The sequence below is a fragment of the Neofelis nebulosa genome, chromosome 4 (genome assembly GCF_028018385.1).
Source record: "Neofelis nebulosa isolate mNeoNeb1 chromosome 4, mNeoNeb1.pri, whole genome shotgun sequence".
Classification (NCBI taxonomy): Eukaryota; Metazoa; Chordata; class Mammalia; order Carnivora; family Felidae; genus Neofelis; species Neofelis nebulosa.
This window is the reverse complement of record NC_080785.1, coordinates 14,073,928-14,086,368: the sequence shown is the minus strand read 5'-3', so window position 1 is coordinate 14,086,368 and position 12,441 is coordinate 14,073,928. Positions and strand designations below refer to the sequence as shown.

The following is a 12,441-nucleotide window of genomic DNA, read 5'->3' as shown; positions in this document are numbered from 1 at the left end:
TTGTTTCCTTATGAAACCTATACAGTCTGTGATCTTTTTTCCACTCCGTGAACAGGACACTTTCTTCCTACCTTAGGGATTTGCAATAGAGTTCTCTGTGCCTCACACACTTTTCCCATCATTTTTTCTTTTTAAATTAAAAAAAGATTTTTTTGTAGTGTTTATTCATTTTTGAGAGAGACAGAGCATGAGTGGGGGAGGGGCAGAGAGAGAGTGAGACACAGAATCTGAAGCAGGCTCCAGGCCCTGAGCTGTCAGCATAGAGCTCGAACCACAGGGCTTGAACCACAAACCGTGAGATCATGACCTGAGCCAAAGTCAGATGCTCAACCGAGCCACCCAGGCGCCCCATAAAATTTTTTAATTTTAGAGTGAGACATAGCATGCAGGGAGGGGCAGAGAGAAAAAGGGAGAGAGAGAATCTTAAGAAGGCTCCATGGTCAGCACAGAGCCCAACATGGGGCTTGATCCCATGACCCTGGAATTATGACCTAAGCCAAAATCAAGAGTCGGACATTCAACTGAGCCACCCAGGCATCCCATTTTTTTTAAATTTTTAAGTAAACTCTACACCACACGTGGGGCTTGAACTCATGACCCCAAGATCAAGGCCTCTTTAAGGAGGCAGTTTTTTTTTTAAGTTTATTTATTTATTTTGAGAGAGAGATGGGGGGAGGGGCAGAGAGAGAGGGAGAGAGAGAATCTCAAGCAGGCTCTGTACTGTCAGCATGGAGCCCGATGTGGGGCTCAAACTCATGAACCATGACCCGAGCCGAAATCAGGAGTTAGATGCTTGATCACCCAGGAGTGCCTAGAGAGGCCTTCTTGAAACTACCTGAAGTTTGGGCCTCTTGCTATCTCTGGATTGAGCCATCCATTGATCCACCCAGGAGTGCCTAGAGAGGCCTTCTTGAAACTACCTGAAGTTTGGGCCTCTTGCTATCTCTGGATTGAGCCATCCATTGATCCACACTGTCGCAGAAGTCTGAATTTTTCCTTTGTAGCGTTTAATACAATTTCATTTGTGTAATGATACAATATTTAGTCTTCCCCACAAGCCTGAAAGTTCCACAAGGAAGGGACTGTTTTCTATTGCTAACCATGGTATTACCAGGGCCCCAGTACATTGTATACAGCAGGTACTCAGTACTCTCTCAGCAGGTACAGCCGTGTCCCACAAATCTATCTTCTTAGATAGTCTCCAAGGAATAGGTGGAGAGGTACCTAAGTTGATGAGCTTGGTGGTGGAGACGGTGGCTGAGCGGTCAGAGGGGTGGAGGAGTTCAGGGCTGGTGCAGTGGGGGAAGCAAGAAGGGATACTGAGGACACTAAAGGATGCTCACCGAATGAGTTTGTCCCCGTGCTCTCAACATCCCATTTCCACCCCAAATGAGTCCTTCTTCAATCATTTCTTTAGAGAAAGAGGTAAACATCTGAGTAAAAAACCAAGGCCAAAACAGCTTTGCAGAATTATAACATGTCCCAGAAACCAGTCACGATTCAACTGGATTGGACTTCAACACAGAAATGATTGTGTTCCTCCAAATCTTCAGTTTAGGAAGCTCCCACTCCTCCAAGATGTGGAAAGATGAATACACCTTCTTCTGCTGCCAGTTGCTGAGAAAGAAGTTTTTTCTCCTGATGGACCAACACTATTTCTTTTTTGCTGCTCTTTTCCCTTCTCCTTTCCTTGGTTTCCCTTTGCCACGAAGCTTCTTTAGACGCATCTGCTCATCCTTGAAGTCCTGATGCTCATCTCTGAGTGGAGAAAGAAAAAGAGCCGGTATTTGTACCTGAGTGGAAAAGCACACCAATGTAGCACTCTTCCCTTAGGCTGTTGTGGTTATCGGGCCTCGACTTCTACAGGGCACGTGCTCAGCCTGGTGAACAGAAAGGACAGGGAGTCCCCAGTGTATACATGAGTTGTGTTCCAGAAGTTCACTTCTGAGTCACAGTGTCCCCACGAGTGACAGTTAAATTCCCAGGCCAGCCCATATAAACCTATGCAACTATGATACAGTGCTAACAATTACCCCAAATTTCCCTGTAACACTAAGACTGAACAGAGGGAAGCAGAAAGTGGGTATGAGCTTCAATAGCTACACAGAGACCCTGAGAGCCGCAGGAACCAGTACGTCCTACAAGGAGAAGAGGTCTGGAGGAAGCTGCCTTCATGGCCGTGGATGATTCACACGAAAAGGCTGCTGGGGAAAGGCTCAGGCAGAAGGAAGCCAAGTCAACAGACAGACTTAGAGATCAAGAAGCCAGGGCTGTTTGGACATGTGGATGGGGTGTAAGATGGCTTATACTCTAGAAAAATGTCTGCACTCTAAGATCAAATACCTTTTAACATGTAAGTTCTAGAACCCATTTCTTTTCTTTTCTTTATAAAGTTTATTTATTGAGAGAGAGAGAGAGCATGCGTGAGCTTGTGCGCCTAAGTTGGAAAGGGGTTGAGAGAGAGGAGAGAGAGAATCCCAAGCAGCTCGATCCCATGAACTGTGGGATCATGACCTGAGCCAAAATCAAGAGTTGGACAATCAACTGACTGAGTCACCCAGGTGCCCCTGGAATCCATTTCAACCTGGGTTTAAATCACAGCTCCATCTAACATTTAGTAGCTGTATGCCTTTGGATAAGTGACTTTTCCCTCTCTGTAGCACATCTGTAAAGAGTGGATAATAATGGCATATGAATTAAATATGGGGGGGAGGGGTTGCTGGGCCCAATTTTTCACTCCTTAGGTGGTTTTAAAATAGACTGGTTTTCTAGGGTACACAGTTTCATTCCATGAACAGGATGGACACAACTGAGCTATTTGGAATTCACTATGATTGCCCTCAAATAATCTATTCTCAACAGAGCAGCCAGAGTAATTCTTCAAAACTCTAAAACTCAAAAGTTTTCTTAAAACTTCATTCCTCTGTTCACAGGCCTATGAACGGTTCCCCATTTCACCCAGAGTAAAAGCCAAGACCTTGTCATGGCCCTCAGAACCCTTCATGATCTGCCTGTGGCCCTACTGCTCTCTCCATAGCCCGTGCTACCCCTGGAACATACCAGGTACACTCCAACCTCAGGGCCTTTCCTCTGCCTGGAAAGTTCTTTCCTAGGTCCCACTTGACTTACTCACTACCTTTAAGTCTCTGCTTAGACCTCATCTTCTCAAAGAGGCTGACCTTGACTGTCCTGTTTAATACTGTGACCCATCCTTTCCCCACCCACCACGTGCCCTTCAGCATTCTTGATCCTGCTCAGGCGGCTTTACTATTTTTTCCCCCACGGCACACTCAGCTGTGTAGTGTATCCGCTACATCTGTTCTCCTCTTCTTCCCTCCCTGCTCCACTCCCGCCAACCCTCAGCCAGAAGGAAGGCTCCAAAGGCAGGGGTCTTTGTCTCTGTGATGCTACAGCCCAAGCACCTGTGTCACTGAATGAGTCCGTGTTTATGACAACCTGTGCGTCCCTCCCTCGTTTGTAGGCCTTTGAGCAATATTTTCTTTATTGAAGATCGTCTAGTTTCATCCTGCCCGATGCCACAGGAGGTCTTCCATTAGAGGCACCATTTACCATAACCAGTGACCAAATACATGAAAAGAATTGTGCTTTTCCACGGATAACTAACCACTAAGTATTTTTTCCCTATCCCCAAAGATAGTCAAGGTTTTATTTTTCAAACACATGTACAGTGGCACCAAACAGGTAAATTAAAATAGCTGAATATGACTTTGTTATGGGTTATAATTTTCTACTCAGGAGATCTGCCTTCCAGTGATATTTTATTTTGGGTCACAATACAATTTTTATTTTCTGAGCCCAGACTAATAGCAAGGGAGAAAGCCCCAGAGCAATTCCAGAAATTCAGAATGTGTCATGGATTATAATCTCTCTTAATATATTAACTAAGAAAATCTATTGTTTTGTTCACTGCTGTTCCTCTAGTGCCCATCTTAGTGTCTATACATGGCAGATACTTAAAAATATTTCTGTTGTATAGATGAGTGTACCAATTTTTAGTTACCTGGAATGAATTATTAATTTTATTGCATTAAATAGTCCCAAATTAACTTTTGTACTGCTGCCCTAAGACATGTGCAATTAAAACAGACTAGATTTTCTTAAAGAGTAGATTTATTTATTTTTAAAAGATTTTACTTTTAGGTAATCTCTACACCCAACATGGGGCTCAAACTTATGACCCCCAAGATCAAGAATCACATGCTCTGACTGAGCCAGCCAGGCACTCCAAAAAGTAGATTTAGGGGCGCCTGGGTGGCACAGTCGGTTAAGCGGCCGACTTCAGCCAGGTCACGATCTCGCGGTCCGTGAGTTCGAGCCCCGCGTCGGGCTCTGTGCTGACAGCTCGGAGCCTGGAGCCTGTTTCCAATTCTGTGTCTCCCTCTCTCTCTGCCCCTCCCCCGTTCATGCTCTGTCTCTCTCTGTCCCAAAAATAAATTAAAAACGTTGAAAAAAAAAATTTAAAAAAAAAACAAAAAAACAAAAAGTAGATTTATTTTACATTAAAAAAAAGGTGGGGGGGGGTGCTGGGTGACTTAGTTAAGCATCTGACTCTTGATTTCAGCTTAGGTCATGATCTCACGATTCATGAGATCAAGCTCCGAGTAGGTGTGCTGTTAGCACAGAGCCTGCTTGGGATTCATATTCTCTCTCTCTCTCCCTCCCTCCCTCCCTCCCTCTCTCTCTACCCCCCCCCACCCCTCCCCTGCTCCGTGTCTCTCAAAATAAATAAATAAGCATGAAAAAAAGGTAGATTTTAACTTTACACAATTACACACTGTTTGAATTCTTTTATAATGAGCATGTATTAGCTTGGTAATTAAGGCTCTCTTTTAAAGAAAATGATCACATAGGCATTTGATCTCTTTTCTTTCTGGAGCAATACATAGTCCCAAGTACCTATACATACACAAATATGGAACACATGGTATTAAGAGCCTGTGCAATCCACATATTACTCTTAAAGGTGAACTACAACTTTTTTTTTAGATCAAATTAATATATCAAAAAGGGTACAAACTAAAAATGCCAAAAATAAATAAACATTAGAAAAGGGGGCACCTGGGTGGCTCTGTCACTTAAGCATCTGACGTCAGCTCAGGTCATGATCTTGCAGTTTGTGGGTTCGAGCCCTGCATCAGGCTCTGTGGTCCAAAGAAGCCTGCTTTGGATCCTGTCTCCCTCTCCCTGCCCTTCCCCCACTCATGCGTGCTCTCTCCCTCTCTCAAAAATAAACACTAAAAAAAATTTTTTAAATGCCAGAAGAAGGTAGAAGCAAATAAGAACTGCAAAAAAACTGTCACTAGGAAAGAAAGAAGGCTCCCATAAACTCGCTAGGAAGGGGATGGGCTGCAGGCAGGGCCTCTCTTCATCTGACCAATCAGAACCTGCAGCTCTGGCGGCCTGCGGGGGCGGGGACAGGGTGGGGGGGTTCTTCTGCAGAATTTGCATCGGTTTTCCTCTGCATCCCTTTAAAGTGCTCTTAAATTAATAATTAAACATCTCTGTAGCTCAATATCCAGTCAGTTTGTCCAGGTTTAGACATAATTAAAATCTGTCTTCCACTAAGTGCATGTTTCCTTTTTTTTTTTTTTCCTGGTGTGACCATTGTTGAGTATTTTAAAAGCCTTTCCCCCCAAAACTGTGCCTTTTGAACAACCTGGGCACTTTTATAAGAGCCAAAAAACTATTAGGATAAAAAAACTAACTTTTTCCTTTTCTGATCTCCTAGAATAATCTCTTACAAGTTACTCTTTGTGCTTTTTTGCCATTACCTATAGAGGCCAAGACAACGTAGCGTCCCCATGAGTGCGAAGTAAGTGTTGTGATTTGGATACCAGTCGTAAGTCTCCTTCCTCTTGGCTAACGGTTGCTCACTGAAGAGCTTCACCACTTTCATGGATTTGGAATCAGTGGGCCTGGCAACTTCACCAAAGAGCCGGGCACTGAGACGACTCATGCGCAAGGCATATTCTGAAAGTGAAGACATTTCCTGAGCAGCAAGGAGCAAGGGTCCCTACAGAAAATGAGAAGAAACATCAACAGGTTAGTGTATGAAATTCTAAGATTAACCAGTGAGCACTTTAGAAAATGAAACCAGCAGGCCACACGTGCATGTCATGTGGCCGACAGGACATGCCTTGGAGTTGGGAAATGTCCACAGTCCGAATGGTTGTTTCCTTTGCATGCTTTATTTACATTTCTAATTTTTACATTTGGGATTTCCATACTATTACCTTGCTGTAGTGAACTTTTTACAGTGAACTGTTTTGTTATTTACTGACAGCTTACCTGTTTGTAGGCTAGATGAGGACAGGCAAATGAGTTACCCTACCACAGCACTGTTATTATACCTTCAGAAAACACCCACCTCAGCAATCTGCAGAATAAAAATGCTGACTGCTTGCCATCTAAAGGTTTAATCATGGCAGAGAAATAATTATCCTGTTGTCTTTATTATCAGCCCTTTGAACACTGTTCTCCTCAAGGGCTCCAGATGGCTCTGAGAACTGCTAATGAGTTATGAGGTCATTTAGCCTCTAGGTTGCTGGATTGAATTCTGCCTAGAGACTGAGAGCCATTCGGGGAAAAAAACAAAACAGAGACAGTAGTCTTATAAATAAACCCAACGGCTCTTAAGATTCATTTTATTCCTGAAAGGAAGGACTTACGGGTTATAAGGTCATCTGTCTTTTCTTCCGTCTTATATACTCTGCCTCAGTGCACGCCAGTTAACTTCTTATTAACTGAAAACAGTACACTGAATGTTGAAAGAGGTAGAAGGATGCTATCCGTAATACGAAGAGATTTCAGCTAATATATATCAAAAATTAATAGGCGATACCTAAGAATCAAGAACATTGCGGGTAGAATAGCCGTCCCATCCCACCCCAGGGCAGATGCAGAGCTTCCTGGTGGCTGATGGTGCTAGTTACTGTGAAATTTGGAGAGGAGAATCTTTGCTAAGAAACTGTCCTGGGCGACAGTCTGGTGGGGGTGAAAAGGAGTTGATTTCCAAACAGAAAAAAGGCACAAACCTATCTTGAAAAACCAATTGGGAAAAAATATAGAAAACAAAAATATTTCCTAGAGGGCCTGGCTGGCTCAGTCAATGAAGCATGTGGAGTTTATCTAAAATATAAAGTAAAATCTTAAAAAAAAAAATAACACCCTCGAAACAAGAATAGTGCCCAGTAAATTTCAAAATAACTTGCAAGAAAAGAAAAAAAACCCCAAAACCAGTTTAAATTAAGGAATTTTTCTTGTCCATTTCAAGACCCATTGAAAGAGCAGAGGCTGACCTCAAAACAATTGCAGAATGTCGATCTCAAACCAGTTACCAATCGTTTAACACCAACCAAGCAAACCTGGGCCAATAGTGCCATCTGAAGGCCAGCAATGGGAGAACTATTGGATCTATGGTCTCTTCTCTGCCCCTCCAACCTGGGGATCCCATGCAAACCTTGCTTTTTCCATTTCCTGTCAGCACTCCTGTTTTCAGATTCACTTCTGTCTCAACTCTTAGAGTTGTGTGGATGGGAGTGGGTTGGGTTGGGTTGGCTTGTTAGGGGTAAAGTTATATTTTCATCAGTGAGAAAAAAAGGCATTAACAGTTTCAATGTATAAATACGAAATCGTAGTAAATCAGTGCTGTAAACCTCTAACGGCCTTGCAGACTCCATAGTGGTCTTCAGAGGCTACAAAGTTTCTTTGCATGCTTTACCTTTCCTCTTTAAAGTTATCTTTTTCTGAACATCAGATTAAAAAAAAAACAACTAAAACAAACGGTTTCTTAATCACCTTTGCTTTGTTTTGCTTAACTGCTATTATGGCATTAGAATAAATTTCTTCTGCAAGTGCACAGTATTTCCACAACCAATTATTTGATGGCCAGGGAACTATTGTTTTGTTACAATGTTTTCAGACAGATAATGTTCCAAATTCCATTGCTTTTTTTCTTTTTTTCAAGAGTTCTTTTTTTTTTAATGTTTATTTCGGAGAGAGGGTGAGCAGGGGAGGGGCAGAGAGAGAGGGAGACAGAGAATCCCAAGCAAGCTCCACACTGTCAGCAAACAGCCCTATGTGGAGCTCAATCTCACCAACCACTCGATCATGACCTGAGCCTAAATCAAGAGTCTGGTATGTAACCGACAGCTGTCCAGGCGCCCCCCCTCCCATCGCTTTATTTTTAAATGAAGATGCAGCATGGAGTCCTGAGGCCTAGGTTTGCATCCTGGCTCTACCATTTATTAGCTGGGTTATTTTAACAGTTACTTATTTTCTAAATCTGAGTTTCCTTTTTGGAAAACAAAGCTTGCGGGGCTACTGTGAGAAATAACTAAGACTGTGACAGTAAATAGTTACTTAAAAAAAGAAAAAAAATCTAAATGTGTTTTTAAGTTTGGTGCTAGTATGATCTAATCAGACACAATTATTTATTCTTTGTCCTTATTTAATGCTTATCTTTGAAACACTGTGTGTGAACAGGGGAGGGGCAAAGAGAGAAAGAGAAGGGGGGAAGGGGAGAGGGAGAGGGGAGGGGAGAGGGAGAGGGGAGAGGAGAGGGAGGGAGAGGGTGAGGGGGGAGAGAGAGGGAGAGAGAGAGAGGGAGAGAGAGAGAGGGAGAGAGAGAGAGAGAGAGAGAGAGAGAGAGAGAGAGAGAGAGAGAGAGAATGAATGAATGAATGAATATCCTAAGCAGGCTTCTCGCTGTCAGTGCAGAGCCCCATGTGGGGCTGGAATTCACGAACCGTGAGATCATGACCTGAGCCAAAGTTGGATGCTTAACCAACTGAGCCACCCAGGTGCCCCTATTTATTTTTTAAGGTTTTATTTTTAGGTAATCTTTACACCTGATGTGGGACTCATGCTCATGACGCCAAGACCAAGAGTCACATGGTCTGACTGAGCCAGCCGGGTGCTCCTATTCCTTGTCCTCATTTAACCATGCAAAAAAGGAGATACCTTAGGAAAAGAGCTACACACTTCATGCAGTTAAACCGCTATCTCCCTGGAATGACATCCTCACTTACAAAAACTGACAGCCAGAGAAATGCAGGGGAGGGGACCAGCAGCTCAGTAACTTGAAAGGCAGCAAGGAGGAAGGGACCCCTAAGGAGAGTGATCACTGAAGCCATCATAGGATACTAAGTTATCTCCAGGCCCACTTTGTAATGTAGGAAATTACTGGGAGACATAAATGGCAAAGAAGTCTCATTAGAATCCATTGGGACACGGCTATACCACAAAATCCAAGTCCTAAAACTTTTATGATGGAGGAAGGGAATAAGCCTCTTCAAACCTGAATCCCTTACTAGAAATAAAGATCCATTTGCTAAAAAGAAGAAAACGGAAAATGATTATAACAATTATCAATTACTGCTCTGTAGTCTCCTTCCACAGAGCAGACATACGTCTCTGATGAAGAATGGCATAGGAGCTTGGTACGCTCTGTTTTGTTTTAACTTTATTTATTTATGGGCGCCTGGTGGCTCAGTCCTTAAGCATCAGACTTCGGCTCAGGTCATGATCTCATGGTTCATGGGTTAGAGTTCCACAATGGGTGAGCTCGAGACCCACTCTGGGTAAAAACAAAACAAAACAACACAAGCCTTGCTTTGGGTGAGCCCCGCTTCTCTCTCCTCAACCCCCCTCTCTTTGCCCCTCATGGGATTCTATCTGCCCCTCACTCACTTGTGCCCTCTCTCAAAAGTTTATTTACTTTGACCGTGAAAGCGAGCGAGCCGGGGGGCAGGTGAGAAGCAGAGAGAGGGAGAGAGAATCCCAAGTAGGCTCCATATTGTCAGCACAGAACCCAATGTGGGGTTTGAACTCCTGAACCATGAGATCATGACCTGAGCCAAAATAGTCAGAGGCTTAACTGACTGAGCCACCCAGGTGACCTCGTATGCTGTTCTTTTTTTTAACATAGGCTAAAACAGCTACACAGTTCTGTTGTCCATAAATACTGGTTCTAGGACTGGTAAATTGTCACTTTTTACTGGCTTTAAATTTTCTTTCTTTTTTTTTTAACTAGAAAGCCTTACTTAGGATTTTTTAGGATCCTAGTATGCCTCCTTACAGAATCTTTCAATTTTATGTTACAAATAAAAAGATTATTTTAAAGACAATAAAGGAAAAGGCAAATAACTTACAGGTCAAGATTTTTATTTGCATGAAGCCATTCCAGCAAGTATAAAATAGTCACTTAAAAACTTAAAAACATCATTTTTCCTTAAATGAAATCTAAAGTAAACAGTACCATGAAGAAAAATTAACTGGAGTGGAAAATGCTAAGGAAAAAAAAATATATACATATATATGTTCAAATGTACTGCAGCAAGATATGTTAAGCCCACACAAGAAAATTCCCATATTTTTACTCTAGCATAAAGGGGCAAGTTTCATTGATCTTTTTGACAGGTTTGATGCATTTAAAAGTTCAGGTTTTGGGGGCACCCTGGGTGGCTCAGTAGGTTAAGCGTCCCACTTCAGCTCAGGTCGTGATCTCAGGGCTAGTAAGTTCGATCTCAGGGCTAGTAGGTTCGAGCCCCACATCAGGCTCTGTGCTACTAACAGAGCCTGGAACCTGCTTCAGATTCAGTCTCCTCTCTCTGCCCCTCCCCTGATTGCGTACGGTCTCTCTCAAATATAAATAAACACTAAAAAAATTTTATAAAAAAATAAATTAAGGTCGGGGCGCCTGGGTGGCTTGGTCGGTTAAGCGTCCGACTTCGGCTCAGGTCACGATCTCGCGGTCCGTGAGTTCGAGCCCCGCGTCGGGCTCTGTGCGGACAGCTCGGAGCCTGGAGCCTGTTTCAGATTCTGTGTCTCCCTCTCTCTGTGACCCTCCCCCGTTCATGCTCTGTCTCTCTCTGTCTCAAAAATAAATAAACGTTAAAAAAAAAAAAATTTAAAAAAAAAAAAATTAAGGTCAATAACTGGCTTGGGATTAGGTTTGCTTTTTTTTTTTCTTTGAAAAGGGCAGATGAAGTACAGGAGTTCTTAACCTGGGTATCCCTTAGCGGGGTGAATCCCGTCGAACTTTAAAAGTGTATGTTGAATGTGTGTGTGTGTAAATTCTGCTGGGGAGAGTTTTCATCATTTTCTCAAAACCACTGGTTACTGGAGAGCACCAGCTTTGCAGTAGAAAAACCATTTGGAATCTTGCCTCTGCGCTTTGATGGCCATTTCGTGTCTGCAGAAGTAGGTATCCTTTGCCTCCGTTTTCTCATCTACCACTTGAGTAAGTTACTACCTCCTGTGTTTTGAGGCTGACACGCATAACTCGTGGCACAGTGGTTGCCCTAATAATCATCAGGTCTCAGGGAACCCACACACGTTCTTCACACGTGTTTCACAAAACTAAATACGATGCTTTATTATTTTTAAAACCTGGTACAGACTGTCACTGGGTCGTAGGGACACGAACGCTCTGAACGTCAGTCCGCTTTATTCAGTTCAACAAAAACGCCACCAACCCCCTGCAAATGACTGGATCACGCCTGCTTGTGATGGAAGCAGGTGTCAAGTCAGCGGTCGCTTGTATCCTTAGGGTATTCCCCAATTTGTTTTTTTAAGTTTTTTTTTTTTTTTTTTTTAATAATCTCCATACCCAAGGTGGGGCTGGAACTCAAGACGCCCAAGATCAAGAGTCGCATGCTCTTCGGAATGAGCCAGCCAGGCGTCCCGCAAATATTTTTCTTTCAACTGGCAACAAAATTAACCTGCATCCCCACACAAAGTGACGGTACAGAATACCGCCGGATGAGCTGACAAACCGAGCCTTGCACGCTACCTAATCAGAAAGAGAGTAACTGTGTCAGAGAGGCAACTACGCTAGAGTCCTTCGTTTGGTAAATTCCCCCATTTACGCAGGAAAAGGCCAACTTGTCTGTTGGACGGTGTGAAACCACCGAGCTGGTTAATAATGAAATCGAATCGTCTTATTCTTGGCAACTCTACAAGGCTGGAGACCCTCGCAGAACCTCTTCCACGATCGCCGGAATCGCACACTTACGGAACCCCCCAAAGCTCCCGGACAGCCTTACCTAAGCGCGACCTTCCTCTCCCGCGAGCCCCTCTCCCGGAAGGCCCTCCCTTCTCCCGGAAGGCCCGCCCCCGGCCGGGCTCTAAGCTCGGAAGCCACTCTACAATGGAGAGCAGTGGAGAAACAGAAGCTTGCGGCTAGAGGGGAGCCCTAGTGAAACCCGGAACTACTAGCGCTCTCTCTTGGAGGCCTCAGAGGTCCTACTTGGCACCTGCGCAGTGAGGGCAGTGCTTCGGGTGTGTGGACTGGAGGTGGTGGTTTATGGAGGAAGATTGGCTTTGCTGAAAAGTCTTGCAAGGTTCGCTAACCGTATTTTGTTGGAAAAGAGCTACAAACCCTCCAAACCTCTAAAGTAATGGTCGTGCGCGTGCCGC

The 12,441-nt window shown here is 43.7% G+C and overlaps 1 protein-coding gene across 1 annotated transcript; it reads right to left on the bottom strand.

Moving 5' to 3' along the window:
- Positions 1-986: 986 nt before the first annotated feature.
- Positions 987-12,144, bottom strand: MRPS33 (mitochondrial ribosomal protein S33). The gene is made up of 3 exons (XM_058724069.1): positions 12,069-12,144; positions 5,793-6,034; positions 987-1,758 (listed from the first exon to the last, which is right to left on the bottom strand). Exons 2-3 carry the CDS (start codon positions 6,005-6,007, stop codon positions 1,653-1,655), a joined length of 321 nt encoding a protein of 106 aa, XP_058580052.1. The 5' UTR covers positions 6,008-6,034; positions 12,069-12,144; the 3' UTR covers positions 987-1,652.
- Between the last annotated feature and the right edge of the window lie 297 nt (positions 12,145-12,441).

Bases quoted from the DNA above. Each gene is read 5' to 3' on its own strand.
- MRPS33 (XM_058724069.1), bottom strand. From the start codon at position 6,007: ATGTCTTCACTTTCAGAATATGCCTTGCGCATGAGTCGTCTCAGTGCC. The intron at 1,759-5,792 runs GTAATGGCAAAA...TTCTCCACTCAG, and splicing joins CGTTGTCTTGGCCTCTATAG to AGATGAGCATCAGGACTTCA.